At 37.8% G+C, this 24830-nt stretch overlaps 1 protein-coding gene across 1 annotated transcript; it reads left to right on the top strand.

Annotated features, from left to right (window-relative positions):
- Positions 1 to 12872: 12872 nt before the first annotated feature.
- On the top strand, positions 12873 to 18211 carry vip (vasoactive intestinal peptide). Its single transcript, XM_015013372.2, has 6 exons — positions 12873 to 13371; positions 14131 to 14235; positions 14519 to 14623; positions 15780 to 15902; positions 16094 to 16205; positions 16760 to 18211. Coding segments are annotated over exons 1-6 (456 nt in total). The 5' UTR covers positions 12873 to 13369; the 3' UTR covers positions 16769 to 18211.
- The last annotated feature ends 6619 nt before the right edge of the window (positions 18212 to 24830 follow it).

Below are 24830 nucleotides of genomic sequence, written 5' to 3' on the forward strand. Positions count from 1 at the left end.
AAAACTTTTATCATAGTTTTACCTAAAACATGCTATTTCCATTATATCTAAGCACAAAATAAATTTTATCTCTATACCAATATTCAAATGTATCCTCAGCAGGAGTAATTTATCAAGATCATCAATTGTGTCATTACCATGACAAACACTACCTAAATTCTGACATTCCTGCTGTTATAATCAGATCTATATGACGAAATGTATTGTGAATTTTTAGGAGTAAATTAAGGAAGTTTTTTTCAACCAAATTCTTGTGTTTTGAAAAAATCAAATTAATTTACATTCAGTAAATCCACTGAAACATGAAGAGTTTTTGAAAACAACAGTAAAAATGTCACCAATTTATTAAACCTTTCTATGTCATCATACCTTAGGATCCTAATAAAGACATTACATAAAGCCCTGTCTCTCCCATTATGAAAAATTAGGCTGATATTTATAAGGAAGGGAGTAACTAATTACTGGAATATGTCTAGACATTAAGATTTTAGCCAAACTCACCCACATATATTTACTATTGACAGTAAAATGATGTCCAGAAAAAGGCACATACAGTGGAACACTGAAAACTATTCAATTAGAGCATAAAAAAAGCATATTTAGGCCATGACAAGAAAATCGAATGTAGCCTAAGTTTTCATGCTGTTGAAAGACAAACTACGCAAAATTTTACATCATCGTGACACAAAAAGCACAATGACAGTCGATAGCATAGCTGGCTCTGGACATCGACAAGGTATTACGCAACTGTCAGGTTAGATCAGGGAAGCGCTTTCCAGATGCCAAGCAGAGAAAGAGGGAGACAATGTGGCAGAATATTTTTATCTATTGAATAAAGTGTTGTTGACTGGCTAAAATCAAAATGATGAGTCAAATGACTGTGGACATTTATTTTCCTTCACTCTGCAAACTGCTGGATTGTTTTCTGCAGACTATGGACAGATTCAGGGCTGGGTAGATTTAACACAACCAGGTTTGAGTCATGGGTTTGACTCGGGAAGACAAACCTGGAGTCAAAGGGTTTGCAAAACATGCAAATCCAATGCTTGCGTGTTTTGATGTGGGGGAACAGGAACATGGAAACCCCAAAAGAGGCCCAAATAAGAGTTTAAAGCCAGGAAATGATTGCTGCAAGGCAACTCTTGTAGCAACAGTTCTACGAAATGCTCAACAAAATCGAAGAAAACAAGCTGGTAAATGTAATTTTACACAAAATGGATAACACATTACAACTGAATTGTGGGAGCAAAATTTATTCTTATACTGTCTGTTGAATATAGCTAGCACTAGCTTGCGCTAACTACTTAGCAACAAAAAGCTAATGTTATGTTATAGATGAACAAATTTGCTCTCTAGTATGAGTTAAACTCATAAGAGCAACCCAGTGACTGCATTTTTTTTATCAACTTACCTGAAGTTATTTCATCCTGCGGATGAGGCTCAGTGAAAGAATGAAAAATATCAATAATAAATAAATAGCAACAGTTTTCACAGTGTGGGATGTCTTGATTCTATGTTACATGGAACAATGTAAGGTTCAGAAATGTTTCTAGGAAAAGTAATTATTGGATAAATTGTTGCCATGTTGAGCAAAATTGTCCATTTTCACACTGCTTTTCCACGAAAACAAGCATGTTGAAATTCTATAACTCAGAAACAACCATGACGAGCGTCTCATCACGCTCATTTAGCTGAAGAATGCCCGATGATTGCGATGAGGTCATCCTGCTTTGACAGGTATTCAGGTTTTATTGCTGAAGGGAAGTGCATCTGTGACGCACTAAGGTAGACTCGCACTCTGGTGACTTGAGCTCTAAAGCCGGCGGTTTCGAATGCGTCAAAGATCACAACCGGTCTGTCGCAAATCTAGCTCTGGGTGAAAAATGATGTTTATAAATATGTCAGATTCTCCCACGCAATCCAGTGCAATTCAGTTATCTAGGTGAAACTCATAATACTCTGTTTTCCTCGATTCTGCACCACAGCAGGTCATTTAGAATCATTTTTGTCAATGTATTAGATTAGACTGTATAATAAGACATTAATGGTTTTCTTTTTCAAAGGTTTTCTTTGAAGTTTAATATTAGAAATTCTCTTAATGATTTAATGCTCATGAATCATTTTATCTGCTGAAAGAGAGGGACGAGTCCAAGCAGGAGAGAAATAAGTAGTTGGAATTCTCTTAATGACGACAAGCAGAAGAGTTTTCATGTGATTTAGATTTTTATGATTATCCCGTCCTTTCTAAAAATAAAAAATAAAAAAAATCCCATGACCCCAGACGAGAAAACAACCTCTCGCGGCACACTTTGACATGTCATTGCAGAAAGACCCACCTGCAGCTAATGACATTCACAAAGGCTCTGCTGGTGCTCAGGTGTGCCGGTGACCCAGCATACACAATGGCAGCGCAGCACAGAAATGGAATGCGGCCATCACAGAGGTATGAGCCCCATGATGTCGATGAGTTAAAATGTCTGCAGCAAAAGAATGAAGACTTTGAAGAGAGACAGTATCACATCCATAGATAGATAGATAGATAGATAGATAGATAGATAGATAGATAGATAGATAGATAGATAGATAGATAGATAGATAGATAGATAGATAGATAGATAGATAGATAGATAGATAGATAGATAGATAGATAGATAGATAGATAGATAGATAGATAGATAGATAGATAGATAGATAGATAGATAGATAGATAGATAGATAGATAGATAGATAGATAGATAGATAGATGACATCATTTCCCAACCAGGAAGAGCAGCGTAATCCGATTGGTTCCCACAAGAGAGCCAGACGGCCCCAATGCATTCTAGGTACATTTTTCCAGTTAATGAGAGTTAATGAAGGTAGTGTGAGTGTGTGCTTGTGCAAGTGTGTGTTGCACCAATTGCAGTCTCAGGACTGCATGTGGTGCGTAATGGCTGGCTTGGGGTTGAATCCAGACCAAATGTATTTATGTCTTTAGTTAATTTAGGATGCATTGAAGAGCTCTGGAAGGCTAATTGAGCTGTGTACCAGACAAACACCAAACAATCCCTTCGTTAACTAAACCTCAAGGGAGTGGAGCCTTGATGAGTCCACTGGCTGTGGTTTTGTTTAGTGCCAGAGAGAATAATTCTTATGCGTTGACGTTTTTGTCACACTCACGCAACGCATGTGATAGACTAACTTTAAATGAAACATACCGGGAAGTAAGACAAAAAAACACAGCACGTGGTTTTTGAAAATGCTTATCATAAATAAAGAGCTTAAAAGTGTGGCGTATGTTTGTTATCAACTTACCTGAGCCGGCATTTTATAGAACAAGCTTTTGCTGTGATTACAGCTGTGAATTAAAGGTTAACAGTAACATTTCGTATGAATCCAACTGGTTTGAAGCTTAGTGTTATTCCCAGTTTAAATGTAAATGTTAGCAACATGTTTCTAATGAGAGATGAGAGAAGGGAGGTCTAAAAACATTTTCAAATTCAATTCCCTGATGTGCAGATATTGTCTAAAAGCAAAGTTCTCAAGCAAAGATGTTATGTTACAGTTTGCAGCGAACTGCAAAACAGAAACCTTATGACTTACTTTCAGCAGTTGCTGTCTTGTTTCCACTGATCTTGAAAGTGCACGTCTCACAGGTGCCACGTTGACACATTTGCACACATCGAACGCACAAGAGATGTTTCCCTCCTACAGAAAGTTTTTTGAAATAAACTTTTGCATGCAGAAAACAGAAAACCTTTAACGAAAACATGCTCTGATCCTAACTTTGTCATCATTCCATGAAATTTTGAATAATTACACTTTTACCGCTGTCCATATTCACTTGTATGAAACTAACATGGCCACCGGCTGGGACTCTCCAAGTCATCAGTGAGAAACAGAACTCCAGATAATCTGCGTCATAATCATATCATTTACATTAGGGTCCTTTTAGCTGGTCGTTTCTCTAAATTTCCTCCGGTCCTCTGATTTCTTGTGATCAATTTCAGCTCTGAATGCAGCTTGCATCCTGTTCAAGTGAATTGGGTTTAAGCATTAGAGACGTTCAACTGATTCATCAGGGTCATCTCTTCAGGTTGGGGATCACGATCCGTCATCAAAGCGAATGGGGTGTGCATTTAGCGGCAGAGTGGGGTCACATGGTAGTAGCAAAAAGAAAATAGGTTGACATTTGAGATGATAGTTGTTGGTTTATGGAGAAGATTACAGTTCTTAGAATGCCAAATATTACTTCTTACTTTCTTAATTACATGTCTCTGAATAAAAAATAGGAGAACCATCCCACTTTTGGTTCCAAAGGTTTTTTTTTTTTACAACACAATAAAGATGTACGCTACTGAATTATGCCTGTTTTACCTTCTGCTACAGTTAGAGCAATTTCAGCCTGGACTTGAATTTTCAAGAGAAAATTAAATCTACTATTTTAGTTTTTGTGCTTGTACAGCTGCTTAACAGTTTGCAGACATAATGTTTTTATGGACTTGCAAGAAAACTTGTGAATGGCCGTTAAAGACTGGAGTGAAAGTTCAACTGAGAGAATGAAAACGACTCTAAACATACGACTAAAACTACTTTTAAATTACCTTATTCATAGCACATGATAAGGTGCTAGAATGGTCCAGTCAAAGCCAAGACACAAAACCACTTGAAAATTTATGGCAAGAGTAGGAAAGTGCTGCTTAGACAATGTCCATCCAATCAAACTGAGCTCCAGGAATTTAGCAAAAAAGAATAAATAAAAAATTCAGTCACTGGACACCGAAACGCTAGAGCCTTGCATCTGCTATTGGACTTAAAGGCAGAAAAAGAAAAACATCAAGAGCAAACACCCTGTGATCATTTTAAGAAACTTAAACATGTGGTCTTTATAAGAATTGCTTAGTTTATTTTACCTTCCTTGTTTTTTTTGTCTTCCACCTCCCTCCATGTCTCAGACATCCATTGTTCCTACCTCCAGTGCGGCCTCTCTTTCAGACACTTTTCAAACACTCTTGTCTCCGTGTCTCTGAGTGCGTCTTATCTCAGCCGCTGCTCTCCATCTGTCTACCTGCCGCGTTCACTCAGAGGAGACGGAGAGGAGCGAAAGTGGCAGCGAGACCCCAGCGCGTCCCATCAGGCTGCCAGCTGTAATCTGCAATCAGAGTTGTTACTCTGCGGTTCGCTAATTGGATAATGTTGGCCAAAGGAGGCACTCAGCCAGCCAGGGGATTCCCCTCATCACGCCGACTGCTGGAAGAGTTGCGACGCAGAGTCTCTTGCTACAAAGACACGTAGATATAATAGCTAATCTGTTACCTGCCTTTTTCTTTAACGTTTTTGAGCTCTCACATTCTGTAGTGTGTTTTCTTTGTTTCCCTCACTGCCCGAGCTGGTACGGTTGTCAAATTTACCAGCTCGATATCATGCTAACGAAAGCACCTGAAACAGCCTTGTCTGAAGGCGTAGGGTTGTTTCTGATGGACTCAAGAAAATATAACCAATCAGAGGGTGACAATATTTTCATTGTGCTACATAACTAAGGTAAAGCTAATAAGTAGCAGTGGCGCCACTAAGCCCACCAAGACCCCATCTTGAAAACTGCTGGCCCCGTCAGAGAATTAAATTCATATAGAGTCATCTTCTTCAATGACAGAAATGCAAAACCTAATAAATAAATAAATAAATAAATACAAAAATAAATTAATATTTACTATATGTAATGCATATTGAAGATATAATAAAAAAAATTTCCTCTGTTCTTTTTTTTATTTTAAGCTGTGCCTTTCTATAATTTTTACCGGCTCGGTCCAGGCACCCTTATGAACGTTTTCTGGAACTGCCACTGAAATAGTAAGGAATTCAACATATATTCATGCTAACCATTCAAAATGAATAAATAAATAAAAATTCTAGTCTCTGTTTCCAGTGTAGCAAAACAGTACATAACTTTAGTTACTACTAGAAGTAATAATATCCTTTATGTGCGCATATGTCTTGGTTTAGCTGGGAAATACATTTTTACAGAGTAAAACTAGTCCATGCAACAAGAATCCTGTACAACTTCAATGCTTTTTGGAATTTTGAATTAGAATTTCAGATTAATTCGAGGTTTTGACTAGTTACTGGGGGTTTAAGTGCCAAACTCTGGGCACCTCACAGGAGGAAGGTGGAATCGATTCCACAAGACAACTACGCTGTGCAACACTCACCCGTTTTTTTATGATAGTCAGAGAGCCTGAAGACACTTTTCTATACAGTTCCACGTCTTTTCCCATCATCCCCTTTGAATAGGTAGCCTGTGTGGGTGCAAAGGTAAAAACAAAAGAAACAAAGAAGTAATAATAAAAAACGCAGTCAGCTCAGCATTAAGGCATCAAGGTTTCTGGGTATTTACTGTAAGTGTGCTCACTTCCAAGACAGTAAGAACAAAGACCATCCTTCCTCTGTCTCCAAGTTCTGTCTGCGTTGCAAAGTGATGACACAAACCAGACAATTCGAAGAAATTAAAGGTACAAAAAAAAAGTTCTTAGTGAACAGTAGGTGTCCCCACAGGGTTTCTGGCTCTTTTAGTCACAGGTGTTGCATTTACTGCCAAGACTAGCAACAGCATGTGGTGTTGATGTAGTTCTCAAGAAGTAAGCATGTGGGACATCTTGATTTTGACAAACTGTAGTCACTTGTGGCTGTTTCTGGCCACCATTGTCTGCAGACATTAAATCAGCTGCATTGGTTTTGTTGATGGTGAGATTTCAGCAGACACAGTTACCACTTTACCTCTAACATATGTGGAATTATGCACAAATGCTTATCGGTCAGCTTATTTTCTTGTAAGATCAGGTTTTTTTTAAAAAATAATAACACTTGTTTCCTCTTTCTCTTTCCTTGTTTAAGGACTGTAACTTTTAACATTCGAAACGATGGAAGAGTCCTTTTTACTAAGTGATAATAGTCATCAGTCACAGAGTCATGTAGTTTTCCCATCGATGTAAATAATCTAGTTATTAAACTCATAAACTGATTACATTTGTTTACATGTCTGGTAAGAATGAGTAAAAACCCAGAGAAAAAATAATAACCAAGGGTTTCATTAGCATAATCTCATTCCTAAAACCTTTAGAGCAATCTAGCCTCTCATTCAAGAACAGACCTTACATTTAAAAATACTTGTTTTTAACAAAACTACCAGGGTTCATAGCTGTTACTATGCAAGCACTATAGTAAATTTGTCCAACTTTCTTTGCTTTATGTAAAATTTCCCAACATTTCAGAGAAGAATCCTGGACCTTTCCATTTTGCACGTCCTCTTTAGCTCATCCAAAGTCTGTGGTCCTGTCTTAGCTGAGATAGCAATGGAACAGGATTCGTTTTGTGTCTGTGAGCTATTTGTGTGTTCATTTAACCGTATGTTTTGAATCCTTAATCTATAATCTTGACAAATTACTATACATTCTAGTTTTCGGTGAGTTTTCATGATGTAGTACACTGGAAATACAGACCCACGACACCACAGATGTAATAGTGAGCATGAGGAGTTTTTTTGTTTTGTTTTGTTGTTTTTTTCCCCACAGTTTTGCTTCTTTCAAACGTTTTATTTATTGCTCAGGCTGTCGATCTGGACTGGTAATTTTTTTTGTTTTCTTGTAGCCATTTCCCAACATATGAAGAACAGCACAAAACTGCATCATCTCTGATGTGGAAATGAATGGGTCACATTCTATTTACACCAAAGGAAAACATGAAGCCACAGATTACTACTAAAAAAGCTCTTACAATTAAAATTTTTTTTCAATTATTACTATTTACATAAAAAATCATATAAGATCATGTGGGATTTTTTTCTGAATAAATTCCCACGAAAGACATATCTTTTTTACGAATCAGATGCTACTGCAATAAAAATGACGTTATTAGGACTTTTTACACTTATTTTGTACAAATAAAACCATCTGGAAATAAAGAACCACAATATGTTAAGCATTTACCTTTCAGGTTCAATATTTAGCACTCGATCCACTGAGACACGTATTTGACTCCGCCACGATAATAATAGATATAAACTGCTTTATAAGACTTATATATTTTCTCAAACCAAATTATTTAAAACTAATTACACTCTGCATTAACCCCGTAGCTAATCAGTGTTCCTGGATGCGAGGATGAAGTCATTTGCTGTGCTCAGTGGACAACACAGTGTGCAAGAAGTACGGAGCAGGGAGAGGCTGAACTTAAGACAAAAATCTGAGTAAGATCGGTTTATTTGAACTCTCTGAGTGAGAGCCACTGTCTTACAAAATTTTAAAGGCGCCGTGGTTTCTGGCAGCCAAAGTGAACGACCCGCTGTTCGTGCTGAGCTAACAAAGAGCCCCGACTGTGTCGTCCTGAGCGTGCACACAGTCGAGATGGTCTGATTCACGTCCATAGGAACGTTTTCCTCTGTGCATTCCGTCAACATCAACGTAATGCGGCTGACATTTCCTCCATCAGCTTCCCTTTCCTGCTGGGATCTGTCTCCAGTCACTGCTGTCAATTAGAGCAGCTCCTTCTCCCTTGGACTTCTGCGTAATCCACTTTTTCTATGAACTGATCACATTAAGGTTTACGTAGTGCCATCATGGCTGCGTAGAGGGAAGGTAAGAGGTGGTTGTGGTGGAGGAGGAGGTCGTCTGCTGACTGGAAGGATATATACATAAATATATAAGAGATATAAATCTCTGTGCAGTGGTAAATAGGATTTGTAGTCATTATCAGGTGCATAACCACAAATGTGAATCGAAATCAATCCTGCTCCTTGGAAAATGTGCGTAAAACAATATTATTTGTTTTTGCTGCAGGGAGCAAAATTTAATGCAGCTGTGTTGTGCTCTGGAAACCAAACACCACTGATGATTTTTTTTTTATTAGCACAAATGCAACGTTGCCTTTCTTATAACTGCAAAACCATTTAAAGCTGCTATCAATCATGTTCGTGATTATTTGTACACCGTTGCTTTGTGAAATTATACACAGATAATAATTGATCTTCTGTATTTGACAGTGTTTGCAGTAACTTATACATAACCGGTTTTAATGTAGAAACTTTTTAAGCTGTTCGATCATACGTCCTTTGAAAATGTTTCTGTACGGGGAGAAGGGATGTGGAACAACATCGGTTTTCTAACGTGGTCATGTTATATTACCAGTAGTTATCCATCAGCTCGTGACTCTGAGGCTTTTCAGTCCCTGAGAGAATTCTTTGCCTCCAAACGAAAACTGTCGCTTAAATACAGTGAAGTGTAAAACTAAAATATTGAAAATATCTGAGCAATTTCATCTTAAATTCTGTTGTTAGCTTTTTTTTTTGTCCACCTATAACTTGGGTGGAGTTGAAAGGGCAGCTTCAGATGTAAGTAAATGTTTCTATCCATTTCTTCAGGTCATCTTCCCATGCTCTGAAAAATGAAAGTTATGCAATAAACACACAACCACAGACGTCCAGTATGGTCTTCTCTTCTTCACATCGTGCAAGCCAATCCATCTATAGATCGCTGGCCTTGAGGCTGCCAGATTATACAGCTGTGGGTGCAAAACAAGAGGGGAATAAGTTAGAACTTTCATCTGAGCAATAGGATGAGAGCACGATCCCATTCAGTGCATCAGATACAAGCAAGTTTTTTGTGGACCATCTTACTGTGTACACCAGATTCTTCTGTTTAATGTACTTTTCAGATCAGACGGAGTCTGGAAGAACATGCTATTTGTCCTCTCTGTGCACTTTCGCTTTGAATCAATTCACAACGTCTCACTCGTCCGGCAGTCCCACATTATCCCTCATGATTGTTATGGATTATATTTTTTCCCCAAGCCTGATCAGAATGTAATATTGGTGGCTCGACTTCAGGCCCTCTTTCTTTGTGGCCACCTTTCAGCTGATCTGCAGGAGTCTAGATCTCAAAGGAAGGATGATCTCAGAGGGGCTTGTGATCTTGTTGTCCAGTTTAAAAAGTAGCTGATCGCTTGTTTACAGTGAAAACAGTTGATCTGGAAAACAAGAAGGCAGATCAAAGCTGACAGGAGTAAAGTGGAGATAGTGACCGCACTAACTCACCTGTCTAGAACGATACATGAAACATTAACCAACATATTTGATGTGCATTGATGATTCGAAATGTTGTGTTTGTTTCTAGTTTCTCAATTGGTGACTGCATGTTGTTTTTGTGACTTTTTATTTTTGTGTTTTTATGCTGTAAAGTACTTTTAACTGCCTTGTTGCTGAAATGTGCGATACAAACTTGATTGATTGATTGATTGATTGATTGATTGATTGATTGATTGATTAATTGATTGATTGATTGATTGTACTATACAATAGTTTGCTATAGCAAAGATGTAGGTGATCATGTTTTCCCTGATGTTTTCCTGTTTTACTATTATTCTTTTCATTCTTCAGTTCATTACTACATATTATCTTTTATTGTCTAAAATAAATTATACTTGCTATACTTGCTCATTTTGTCCCTCTAATTCTCTCTCTTTACAGTTCTTGTTCTTTTGTTGTTGTTGTTTTGGGGTTATTTTTCTTTGTTTTGGTTTTAATCCATGGAAGAAAGTTGATATCGTAATTGTTAAAACTATTTATGTGCTTGTTGAGCCATATGTTTTGGATCACTCCCCCTTTGCTGCTGTCCTTTAACAATATGTCCCGTACCATCTGTGAGTGGTGGTAAGATAAAAGGGACTTTTGTGTAAGCGTATACTGTCATATTCATGCCCAAAGGAAACAAAAACCCATGGATCACTCAAAATAAAGCTGCAGTTTTTCCACATTTCTACTTTGTTACATCAAGAGTCTCTCTTTATCCTCTGTATCTCGCATGTTTCAGCCTATCATTTTCATTTTTATTTTTCCACTGCAACAATTTAAGATAAATGGTTCATACTCATTCGGATGGCTGGAAAGACGAAAAGAAGGACGGATGGATGGATGGATGGATGGATGGATGGATGGATGGATGGATGGATGGAAGGATGGACGGACGGCAGGACGTGCGGATGAGGCGCCAGCTGACGTCACGGCTCTTTCACTGTGCTGTTCCAGCAAAACAAACCGGGCACATCGAGAACACTGTGAGTGGACTCAGAAACAATTCAGCGCAGCGTGGCGGTTCTTTCGTAAAAGCCCCCAAACAACCTGAAAAAAATAAAATAAAATAAAAAAAAAAAAAAACAGCATCAGTGTCTTTGGGTGTAAAATACTTAGCTGCATTTATTAGCAGTGGTAATTTCAAAGATTTCCAGAGCCCATTTTGCTTTGTGAATAAATGAATGGATGGAGCGGGCAAGGAGAGAGGACTGGAGGATTTTGTTGACATTGTTGATGAGTGAAGTATTTATGTTTTGAAGAGGCAAGAAGATGACAAAGAAATCATTTATTCCTAATAGTGTGTCTGATTATTTAAGCTCCAAATTTTTTTTTAATTGATTAAATCATCTCCTCCATTGACAGGTTTTTGATTTTTCAGAAGATGCTCCTTTGTTCTTCTGAAGACTTCTGGATCCTTCTAATATACACTGAAATACAACGATTACAACAAGTACTACATTCTGAAGAATGAATGTTTCAGTGCATTCGATCTGATACTGTGATGATATTAAACAGGTGAAACCACAAAACATCTTAGTTCAGAGCAAAGCTGAATTGGATTTAAGCCATAATAATAAAGGATCTTTGTGTGCTTTGATGAACTCTAATGATTTTGGTATTTTGACTTTCAATTAAAAAAAAATACTACTATATGAAAACAAAATTGTTTTTTTTTAAGTGTCCTTGGAGTAAAACAGAAAGATTACACAAAAAAATGTACAAAGTGTCAGTGTTTCTATTCTTACTTTTTAAGAATTTATCCAGTACACAAGATTATAACTAGTTTTCGGATTTTATCCGTCTTTGTCATATTTCTGTCAGGGAGTTCCAATCCAATGTCAAATTTATTTTATTTTATTTATTTTAAACCAGTTAAAGCTACACCAATGTGCTGTGCAACAGTCTATAAATACACTATTTCTTATAAAAGACAACAGTCAAGAATTAACTCACAACAATTACAATCAATCACGATGATTTAAATGACATGGAATAAAATAAATAAATTCAGACACCAGGAAGTCAGAATAAGTTCCTCCAGAATAACTTCAAAGAATACAAAGCTTGACAAACCCACAGAACTACACATTATGGCAAAGTAAACAGACAACACTGAGGACCAGAGAAAGATACCGCCAAAAAAGTAATAGTGGTGCAACCAGGATGATCTGACAAGGCTCAATGTAGTCTAGTGGTATTAACACAGGGGAGGGTGGTTACTGGACAAAGAACAGCTGAGATGATTAGCAAATAAATAGAATTTGTGATTGGAGCAGGAAATGTTGGTACTGAAGGGTATGACTTTAGCTCAACAGAAGGAAAAATGAAACTGTCGCTCCTAAATGACGACCATCCTGTCATCTGGTAATGCTGAAGTGTTTTTGTGGAGACAGTCAAACCTCCAGCCTTCCTATATCACCGGATCTGAACGAGATGGCCTGTTGTTCCAGCCACTGCACTGGAGATGCAAAAGCCACCACTGACCTGGACAATCACCTCTACCAGAATGATTTCATTTTAGCTCGGCGTTTCATACCATCATTTCCCATAAACACTATCACCACCAGTCTCTGACTTGTACATTTTCTGACTTAGAATTCTGAGTCATGTGGAAGAAACGTCTCCAACATCGTTTTGAGAACTGGGGTCTCTCAAGGTTGTGCGTTCGGTTCGGTGCCATTCATAATGTTAACGTGACAGGGACACGGGTTCTTAATCAAGTGGAGAAGACAATGAAACGACCAGTCAAGAGGAGGTAAGGACATTGTTGCCCCCCAAAAAACCCCTAAATGTCCAGAGCTGCTTGCATCCTGTGATCCAAGCATCCAGGACAGAGAGAAATGAGCTGCGACTTCAAAATGTAGGTTGAAGTCGCAGCTCATTTTAACCTTCGGGGAGTTTAAGAGGGGGGTTTTAATCTGGTGAGTCAACCCGAAGAATAAGTTAATTCCTCCTCGCAACTAATTGGAAAATACACACTCAGAGTAAAACTTCCGACAGACCTCTGCACATGGCCTCTTCGGTTCCGACCGTGAGCAAGACCGATGACGGAAGCGGCCATCCTTTGACGTCTCCTGCTGCCGCTGATGGGGCTCACGTCCCCCCACCTCCCTCCTGCAAGCCAGATACATCCAGGTGTATAAAACGGGGACAGAACCGACGGCGAACAGGAACAGGCAGACAGAGGCAGACTGGGTCAGCAGTTTGGAGCTACAAGCAGCTGTATAGGATCAAGAGAAGAACCGACGATCGCAACTTTCCGCAGAGCAAATGTAAGATTTTTTTTATTTTATTTATTTATTTTTTTCTAGGAAATGTTTGGGCTTCTGTTTCAGAATTTGGGTGAAGTTTTCTAAGTAGTAACTTGTTGCGTATAACTTCAAACACAATGCTTTTTATGGAGTTAGCAGAATCTCGACATTACTTCATACAAGCAATAGACGGACATTTGTCCGCTTTCCTATCACATGAGCTCGCTGTTGTCAGTGCCATGCGTAATTACGCATTGAATTTTGGACGATTTCTAAGTTTATATAAAGATTTGTGGTAATCTTGAAGGTTGGCGTGTGATCAGTAATCTAACCTACCAAAAGATTAAGCTTAAAATGAGAAATTTTTCTCTTTCATAAAATCTGGACTTTATCTTTGCGCAACAAAAAGACGCACGCACGGTCGAATTAAATCTCGACCATTCCAGCGTTCCGTAGGACATTTTGGGGGTAAAGTCGGAGCATTTGAATCAGAAACTTGGTTTTAAAAAAAATAACTCGTCAGATTTTACCGTTCAGCATTGTAGTGTGTGGTTTACAGCTCTTCATGGCACCGTGCGTAATTACGCATGAGGTACCCTGAGTTTCATACCGCTTTTCAAATTAGCGTCGCTTGAAAATGATTCACAGATCTGTTGTTCGAGGAGTAAAAAAAAACTTCTCCAATTGTGTGTGTATGTGTGAAATTAAAAATGTAATTTAGAAGAAAAAATATTTTTTTATTAAAAAAATGGAATAACATGCCTCCATTTCCTTCCTTAGGTGTAAAGCGATGGTACAACGGACCGGCCCCCACCTGCTTCTCCTAATAGCCCTGTGCAGTGTGTTATACTCCCGGACTCTGAGTCTGCCGTACACATCCACGAGGTGAGCGCAGACCTCCAGCATCAGAGCTGAGTGCGTCTCGGACGAGATCTCAAACACGTGATTCAGGATCATTCGACTTTAATTCATCTCAGATAATCAGACCGTCTCCTAAAACAATTGTACTTTACGCATTTGCATTTCCTCAGAGTACAGCTGCCCTTTGCATCATATTTAGCACAATTACAGGTCAGACTGATGCGCGTCTGTTTCACAATAAACAGATGTTCGGATGGAGCCAGTCTGAGCGCCTTCTGATGTGACCCGCCCTGTAATTGTTTTGCAGACCGACGAGACATGCAGACGGTTTGTTCACCAGCGGATACAGCAAACTCCTGGGGCAGCTGTCGGCGAGGAGGTACCTGGAGTCTCTGATCGGGAAGCGCGTCAGGTAGGCGTCACACATTTTGGACACGAGAGTGAATATTATTGCATCGTGAAATATACATATAAAAAAATAAATTAGGAATGGTCTTGTAATGTAAATTAAACAGAAAAAACAATATTCCAACTTAGCTCACAATGAATTTCTATAATCTTGGATTTTAAAAAGCATTTTAAAAAATGCAAGAGCTAATAAAAGAAAGCCAACAAACCAACAATTACCGCTTCCTTAGGTCTACAAATTCAAAAAAAGTGTGGGGACTATAAGTGTAGATATATTTTTATTTTACCCATCATGTGTCAAAACACATTTATTATCTTGTCAGTTGCTCTGGGGAGAAAAAAACAATGCATCTAAGAGGAACTGTTATGTGACAGAAATAATAATCACTAACTTTGAAAATCTTCTTTATCTTTGTATTTTCACAGAAATATACAAGCATAATATGAAGAGTTTTAAAGTTACAAACACAACTTTTAATAATTATTTCATTCCTGCACAGAAAATAAGATGTGAATGTGTCCTGGTAACTCTGCTGTTTTTATTATGTGAGCAAAATTTGAAGTTTAATATTTCACAAAATGGACAAAGTTTTTTTTTTTTTTACTTTGAGCATGTAACAATTGTAAATTGTTGATGTCCCTTTAACCCTTTTTTTGAAGAATAAAGTGGTTGTTTCCCCTCTGTACGGTGGAAAAGCTACATATAAAAGTAATGGGAAAAAGAGACATCTAATTAATCACATTTTCTTTTTCAATTTACTGTGTTTATTTTAATAATTAATATAAATATTTTTCAGTTTTTGTTCTGAAGAGATTATTTCCACTCCCATTATTTCATTTTCTTTATAAAATTGGTTAGACAACAAAAAAAAGTTTAACTTTCTGACAGGAACAAGAATAAAACAGCAACAGTTTATTTCACTGATCGTTCAAGAGGACCAAGTGGCATTTGAAATGAAAAGAACTGACCTGCTCCATGATGCGTTTTGCAATTGGTTAAACATTTCTAAAGGTTAATTTATGCCATGGAAGCTCTCTGTTGCATGTGTCCGATAGACCCTGGGAGAACTCAAACACACACAGACACACGCACACACCCGACCTTGCCTGTGCACAGAAATCTGCCGCGCTCTGAACTTTGACCTCCCCCTTCTGTTCAGTGATGACCTGATGGAGCCGGCGAAGCGCCACACAGACGCCATCTTCACAGACAACTACAGCCGCTTCCGGAAACAGATGGCGGTCAAGGAGTACCTGAACTCTCTCCTGACGGGAAAGAGAAGGTGGGACTCCCAAAGCCTCTCGTATTCACACTAGATTTTAACACTATAGAATCTGAAAAAAAAAAAAAAAACGAAGTAAATAAATATCACAAGCGTTTTCCGTCGGCATGGATTTTATATTTCCCGTTCGTGTTTTTTTGCATGTAAAAAGAGACTCGTGTGACTTTTCCTCTCTTGTTAAACACAAACAGCCTAGAAGATCCTGGAACCAGCGAAGCGGAAGAGTCCAGGGATGAACCCACCTCTTTCCAGGAGCGCTACGATAACATCAACGTAGACCACCTCCTAAACAACTTTCAGCTGGTGGGCATCTTCACGTCTTCTAAGTATCTCTTAAGCTTTGACCGAAGATATGTAAAAATACCCAATTCCACCCAATCCTTGCCTGGAAATGTGGCAAACCTTACCTAAATTCAGAAGCAACAAATGTGGCTCAGACTGATCCACGGCATATTTTTTTGTCTTACGTTAGATATCGAGTTGAATAAAAATATTATCCGTTAACACGGATAAGTTTTCTTTTGCATCATACATTAATAGTCATTCATTGGTAAAGGCAACATAGTGGATTTTTACTTCTGTTAAAACAGTTTATATATGACAGGTACGTGCCATTTGAAAACTTTCCCCAATTTAGGTATTTTTCAGGTTGCCTAACAAAATGGTGCACAATCTACCCTGTAGTTCGACTGTAAATCCCACTAGAAATACTTATAAAATCCAGATGCTTCATGGTGTCTGTCCTGCTTTTAATTACTTTAGTAAACATAGGTAACTGCTTAACGCTACACGTCTGAAAAATTATTGATTTTCTGTTTGTTTCGAATCGGTAACCTTGTCCTTTTTCTCATTTGCAGCCACTTTGAGGAGGGGTCCACGTTGGAATGAATACCTCATCTCATCTTATAAAAATGCTATTTACAAAGCAAACAAACAAAAAAGAAATAAACACATTTAAAAACAAAAATGCACACACATGGTATTCGATGCAAAGGACATTCAGAACGGGATCGACCAACAGTGATATGTCTTTCGGTGTGGCTATTTATCTATCCATCTACCCAGTTTACACTGTATGTACACAGTATGTATTCAGATCATGGTAACGGTTAAAGATTCTGCAGGCAGCACTGAGTAACGTTTGTCTGTGTGTGTGTGTGGGGGGGGGGGTGTGTGTGTGTGTGTGTGTGTGTGTGTGTGTGTGTGTGTGTGTGTGCGCGCTCGCGCAGGTTTGATTGGTCAGAAATGCTACGAGAGGAGTTTATTTAAAACAGGGGCCACTTTTATCTGTTTTCAGGCTTCGTTCTTTTTCCCAAAAGTTTCTCACATTGGCGTCAATTTTTTTTTCCCTTTCGAAGACGAACATCCCGATTTCCAAAGACGATTCTCAAGCTGCGTGACGTCTTAAGGAATCCTCACAGATTTACATTTGGAGACGATCTGCTAGAGTCCATCTGATTTTCAGTGGCATGCATCTCCATAAGCTTTTATTTTTCTTTTCTTTTGAAGAATACATAGACATCACAAATTTTACTATTACGTTGAACTTGTTGCATTTCCTGTTTTTGTCTTAATGTCTACAAAAAATGGTGTTTAAATTGGAAAGTTCAGAAACAAAAATAGATTTTGCTCCAAATTCTGGCCCGCTGATTTATTGACTTAACTCGTAAACGTAAATGCTTTTGGAATATTAATTGTAGATTTTAACTTTTGGCAAAGCAACTAGGAACTTTGTTTTTTTTAAAAAAAAACATTTCCTAGCTAAATAGTTGGTTGTTCAATCAACATCATTTTGGAAGTTGTGTAATTGGTGTACCTCTGTGTTTGCATTAGACCTGTAGCACACAACTCTGTCATTAAAATGTGCGTTTATAATTATTAAATGACTTTAATTACAAGCCAATCATGTTCTGTAAGATCTTCTAGTTTGTCAGCTGCAAAGGGACTTCCATTGATTTCTGCATATTGAGAATTTCATAGTATAACGAAAAATCTGCCATTTTCTGTTGTTTTTGCATGTTAAATTATATAAATTGTAACAATGGGCTCCGTTCATTTCTAGTGGTGTTTTCTGGAATGATTGTGGGGCGTTTTCATCGAGTCTGTAAGCGAGTCTTGGGTTGTGAATGAAGGAGGCTGCAAGGCAAAAGGACGAAACTCAGAAAGGACACAGATGCATATAATCACTTTATACTATTCAACATATAGAGCAAAGAGGTTTTCATAGTGCGTGGAACCGCCTTTGGCACATATAGTGACGAGGACACGTGTGACCAAATAAAAGATGTTGGTTTATTTTTCAAAGCTGAGTCGTTTTGTCTGGCTGTGACTGTTTGATGCCAACAATTTTCTCATTTTCATTTATTGACATTTTGTGGGGGGGGGGTTCCCCCAAAAAAATTCAATACCAGACTTAATAATAATAATAATAATAATAATAATAATAATAATAATAATAATAATAATAATAATAAACTTTGAAGAAAATGGACAAACCTTCAGATGAGCTAGAGATTATCATGACCCAAAGGTCATCTGTCCTGACCTTTTTCTGTGATGTCACTCAGAGGACGACATCACTTTGGGATTGATATGTACAATTATATTTTATTTCTCCTCTCTGCAGTCTGTTGACTAACATCAAATCCACTGGCAATTATATAAAAAAATCTTAGCTTTGTAGTATCAAAGTTTGCCAACAGACAAGCTTTTGTGATTTGATGTAAATATGCACCTAGGATATAAATAAAGCAACAATGGCAAATATAATAATAATTACCTGTTAAAAAAACATTAAATTACAACTGAACACATAATTTTTCTATAAAAAGTTTTTTTTTTTTTTTTAAAGAGTCTGTCATATAAAAATCACCTCATGAAACCCTTTATTTAATTGGCTTAATTGAGGGACATGTGAAAGACCAAGCAGCTGATCACTTGCCTGAACTCTGAAAGGAAAAATAAGTCTGAAAAGAAAACACAAAGAAACTGGAGTGTGTAAAGCAGCAGGGAGAACGAGTTGACTTCAGCACCACGGACAGAGACAGCTAACCGCCTGCCAAATTAAACCTAAAACAAAAAGTGACCATGTTTCAGTTTCTCACCTCCTGCTCTGGTTGGAAACATTTTCACGTTTTCTCGTCTTTTTGTCTTTGAAACGGAGAGCAGACAGGGAGGAAGTTCTATAAACAGAGCCCGATTATATGACAGTTCTAATTAGCCACAGAGTCTCAACACTTCCTTGCTTTGAGGGAAAGGTTAAAGCAGTGCACTCTCTGGGTATTATGGGACAATTAACAGATGGAAGGTGAACAGTTGTGCTTTCCCTTGCTGTCCGTTTCCCCATTTTGTTCCATTTGTGCTTTTTACTATCCTCTTTCCATTGTTGCAGCTGATGGACAGAACGCTGACATGTGAAATGTTCAAAGGTTGGGATGTTATGACCCTGATTTTGTTCATAAATGTTCTTCACAGCCTTCACAGAACAACTAGATTCATGCTCAAAGTAAAATTCAGACAATTTGTCTTTATTTACTCAATTTCAGTGGATTTATGAACAGGAGGCTGATTACAAGTGCACAAATGTTCATTAAATCCAGTAAAATACAAAGAAATATGGGTTTAAATGTGTCAAAATGTGAATATGACTGAATATTTTTGGAAGGTACTGTCACTTCTGTGCCCAAAAGTCCAGCTTGAGTGATGCTCAACGCCAGACTAAAACAAAATTCCCAACCTGAAACGTTTTTATTTTACTTTCCCCTTTAAAAATAAAATAAAATAAATAATTGTAAAATGCCTTCTGTATTCTAATTATCAAGAAAGTGATGATGAAAAAAAAAACATTCTCTCCAAAAAAAAAAGTTAATAATGAAATGAACCTTTCTTATTAAGCAAGTCCAGATTTAGTGTTTCTCTTCGTTAAGAACAAAAAAAAAAAAAAAAAAGCATCTCCATTGATTAAGTCGTCACAGCTTTTGAAATCAGTAGGACCATTTTTCTACATGCCTCCGTTTCTTCTCTGGCTGGCCTTCGCCGTTTCTTCTTCGTTTTCTGATGTGACGCGGGTCTGTCGACGTTTAAAGGTGTAAAAGTTGTCACTGTATAAGAGCTGTTGTCATGAGTCGCACCAGAACGTGAGTTTTTCACTGAAGCGGTGTTTCAGGCAAAGACAGAAAAGGTGAAGTCTGTGGTAAAGTTCTGCGTTAGGGTTGTGATCTGTGGCACTCCTGTAGATGTCTGCTTCGCTCCGTTTAACAGTGAAGAAACTGTTTCCCTCTTTCTTTTTTTAGATTTGACACTTGGTTTATGTAACGTATTTATTTAGTAGCCAGACAGATTTACATAAGGGGGGAAAAAAGTTTTAGGCAATTATGAAATCAAGTCTGCTGACACCAACTGCTTAAGGGAGAAGCTGCAGCAATTTTGACCTTTTAGACCACCCCTCCTTATTTTTATTTATCTATCTTTTTCCAGAAACTGCTTTTTGTGTGAGCTTTTTTGTGTGTGTAATTAGGGTTATTGGCCTATAACCCAAACTCAGAACAAAACCAGTGACTTTTGTTCTCTAGAGATGCTACTATTGCATCGTTAACCACTGGGCGACTTGAACAGAGAAAAGGAAAGTTAACAGCAGAAACTTTGGCTCATTTCAGTACTTTTCACATTTTGTTCATTATCCACTCGGCTTTGTGTTTACTGAGCCACCTCCAGTCACTTCCCAATAATGTTCACATATCAAAATTGCATTAAAGAATCTGTAATCAATATAGAATAATTTGGTTCACGTTTCAAATTATATGCAGGTTTTTCATTTGTTTTGTTTTGAGGTCCTTCTCGGTTTTCATTGTGTTTTTAAAAATCTTTGTCCTACGTAGAATGTTATGCACTAGCAGAATGAAGGCTGGTCAGCAAATATCATCAGTATAGTGTAGTACATGAAAAAGAAATGTTTCTTATACTCTAATAAAGCTTCTTTTTTTTTTTTTTTTTGGAAAGGTAGCATATGAAACTGTAATCAGATGACTACAGCCACTTGTTCTAATTTACCAAGCAGCCAGCAAACTAAATTTTAAAAAGTTATATTTTCTATCAAACTTTTTTTTTACGCTCTTTTTTACATATGTATCTAATTTAATTTTAAAGGGGTTTGAAATTGGACACTCAGGTTATGTTAAAGTACTTTGTGAGAGAAAAACACAAAATCTGAAGAAAATAAGACAAATTTGACTGCAAAAATGTACTATTTCTGCACAAATCCGTGACACAGATAATGTTATTTATGTCTGCAATATAACATCAACGAGCCTGCACATTTACAGTCCGTGTTCTTGTGCTGTACCTTTATGATTACTGGCTGCTTTGTGGAGAGGCTCCACTCATTAAATATCATCATATTGCTGATCTTAATGGACCTAACAGAGCAAAAATAGAAGAGAGAAAAGGACAGCTGCCTTTTAATACCAAGCACTGAGTATGTGGGTTTGTGCGTGTGAAAGAGAGAGAGAGAGTGTGTGTGTGTTGTTTCTTTTCAGACAGGTAAATCAATAATTCTGCAAAACACATACTTGAATCTTCAAATTCACAAATAAAGAGAAGCTCATTAGTGGATAACACCAAAACACAGCAGTGTATTCAAAGCCTTTGATGAGAGACGATGCTCTTATATCCTTAGCTCACTGTTTGCAAAGGAAAGTTTGTGCGATGAGTCACACGGACATTTAGGCCCTTATGAAAATTCACAAACATTTTTCTTTAACATTCGTTTTGTGGTTCAGTGGTTAGCTTTTACAGAAAGAGCCGAGCAACGGAAACAAGGCGTCGTGCGTTGCTGAAATGTACGGAGAGCGCATGAATTCATGTGGAAGTAAATTGCTCGCCTGTAACATTTTAGTCAAACTCGACAAAGCCAAATACTAACAGGCTAAAACGGTCACGCAGTTCACTGACAGCCGAGTGACGTATCATGTGCTGAGACACGACAGGGATCAGGACAGAAATCTAATTAAACCGCCTTGATGAGCTTTAACTGTAGCTTGATTTCACTCTGTTCTCGTGATTTAACACTCTTTAGCATCGTTAGCAGAATAAGAACCATTAGGCTTCCTATTGATGAGGTGGAATAAACTTATAAACAGGACAAAACAATATTATTCAGTGGAGGAAAAAATTACACTGAAATACTGACAAACTTTAATTATCTGCTGAAAATAAAAGCTAAGATGTTGCATTCATTAGCAACGGCTATCTAAGTATTTTGACTTGCTAGTTTAGCGATAGCTAGTTTTGCTAGTTTAGCCCTTGCTAAACTAGCTAAAAGGTCATGCTGTTGCTAAGAGCACTTCATCAAAAATTTTAGTTATTTGCATAACTATCCATTCAGATTTTTGTAGGGTTTTGTTTTTTTGACAGATGTGTTTGTTTTTCAATTTAATTCAAGAGGATATTTGTCAAATTGAAAGGTAGCAAATGATTTGTCTTATTTTATATGCAAGGAATCTGGAATTTTGGTAGTGGAGAGTAAACTTTGCAGAGCCGGGCTTGTTTGTTTTGTTTTATTTTGCTCCGCTCTTGAATCATTTCCTCCTCCATTCATGTTTCGCTGCAGGCGCTCGAGTGACAGCCTCATTTCTGGGCCTTTACAGTTCCGCCTTGGCGACATCCAGCCAATTGACCTGTAGAAGTCACTGCACATCAAAATCATCAAGTCGAAAAGGGGGGAGGGGGGGGAATAAAAACACATCTCACATGTCGTGCATGTTGCCTTGTCGTACACCAACCCCCCTTTACTTCCTCAGTCCTGAGGCTGAAATGAGCTAAAAGCAGAAAAAAAACTGTTAAACTTCAAAAGTGGCGGACAGATAAAAATGCTGAAATGGTGAATGACAGGACGAGAGAAGAGATATTGAGAAAATAAATACACAAATTATCGACATATCTCTGGCCTTCATTTCCAAATGGACAGGCTGTCAGAGGGTTTTTGTTACAGACAAGTTCATTATCAGACATCACACAGTCGCAGACACACATGTGACAGGCCGCTCTAATGACTTCCACAAGCAGCAGGTCTGATTGTGTCAGGGATGTGCTGCTGCCGCGCCTCCAATCAATAAATCTGCCGGATAAATGATCCCGAGTCGCCGTGGGAGCGAAAGGCCAGAGAACGGATTAATCACCACGGCCCTGACGCCGGCTCAGATACTTTACAACTATGTCCCTCGAACACCATCATCATGAAATGTTCTTGTTGAGAGAAAAGCTGCTGCCTTGGTATTTGTTATATTAACTCACCTGTGGCCCCACTTTCAAACTTTCTATTAAAAAAACAAAAAAACAAAACAAAAACAGCTTCCTGTTTGATCAGTTGTGATTTTTCAATATCTCACGATACACAACTTGGACGGGTAATGAGAGTATTGATCGGAGACTATCATGGTAGCTCTGGAAAAGCTGTAGAGAGCCACAGCTCGGGTAAGAATCTGTCAACATGGCAACTATTATTCGGCAAGAAAAATGTCCCATTTGCAGTTTGTCACGTCTTATTTAGAGCAAAACAGAAAACAAAGGAGTTCTCCCCTCACTGCTCTTTGCAGTTGCAGCTTCCTGGACAGTAGGGGGTGCTCTGGAAATTTTAGGCACAAAAGACTTGTGCTCTTTATATTTAAAAGAGAAACATAATGTGAACCTAAGGCCTTCGCTTAGTTTAATATGACAAGTTTCTCCAAAAACATAGCAAATTAACCTCAGTCATACAGCATATTAACTTTGGAAAGCTAACTTTCCAAAGTTAACTAAAACTGTGTTCATGTTTTAAAAAAATTGCTTTACCTTCTTTTTTTTTTCTTTTTCTTTTTTACAAAAAATTTTCATCGTATTGTTCATTTGCATTGATTCAACAGTTCAGTTTGGTTTAACCTTACGTCAAGCTACGAGGTCTGAAATTATTACGACTCTATCCTCCAACTAACCCCGAGTTTGGAACCGTTAAAGATAAAGAGAGCTGTGACACAGGCACATTAATAAAGACAGAAGAAGAAGAAAATGAGAGCTGACTGCTGTGCGTGTTTGTGATCCCAATAGAAGCAACTCTGCTCCGAGAGGCAGAGATGGGAGACAAATGGGTCATCTTGCAAATGTCAGGGGTAAGCGTCTGGTGTCAGTGATGCTATTTGTAGATCCATAACTCATCTGAGTGATGGGGGGATGAAAAAGAGGGGGAAGACAGCGGATTCAGCCCAACCTGTTTGAGGGGAAATTGCTGATATCGTGGGAAGAATTTTTTAAAGCGTACAGAGTGATTGTTTTAAGCAGGTGCGTTTTCCAGAGCTGCAGGTCAGATGAGGAGATTACCTGAGATTTTATCACACAAAAGCCACAAGATTGTTTTTTTTTTTTTTTTAACTCATCAAAGCTGAATAAGAAAGGCAATAAAGTAACAAAGTGCATTCAATAAATGTCTGCTTTGCAATTATTGGAAGGAAACTGATATCTCTAATTCATCACAAGGAGATCCTGAAGCTTTGCTCATGACCGGCTCTAAATGTACTTTCACATTTTATCGTTTGTTTTAAAAAATTCAGCAGTCTGCATGTGTACATGCAAGGGAATCACAAAATAAAAGACAAGTGGATGTAATTTCAGTTTCAGTTCAGTTCGATTAAAACTTCATTAAAAGCACAGAGTCCTGGTACATAGTGGAGATGCAAAAAAAATAGAAAGAGGAAAAGAAATGACTTAGTACAAGTACAATAAGAAAAAAGTAATTATCCATCAACCACAAAATGTAATATCGCATTTAAAAAAAAATCTCACATTCTTAGCAAATATATTAAATAGCAGAATAAACAAATCAGATTTAATCAGGAATAATTCTCACTAACAAGTGTAAGGGCGTTTTGTTTTTTTTGTTTTTTCCTGGACTCAGAGGTC

Source organism: Poecilia mexicana, unplaced genomic scaffold (assembly GCF_051168715.1).
Source record: "Poecilia mexicana isolate PSO_F unplaced genomic scaffold, ASM5116871v1 scaffold_15, whole genome shotgun sequence".
NCBI lineage: Eukaryota > Metazoa > Chordata > Actinopteri > Cyprinodontiformes > Poeciliidae > Poecilia > Poecilia mexicana.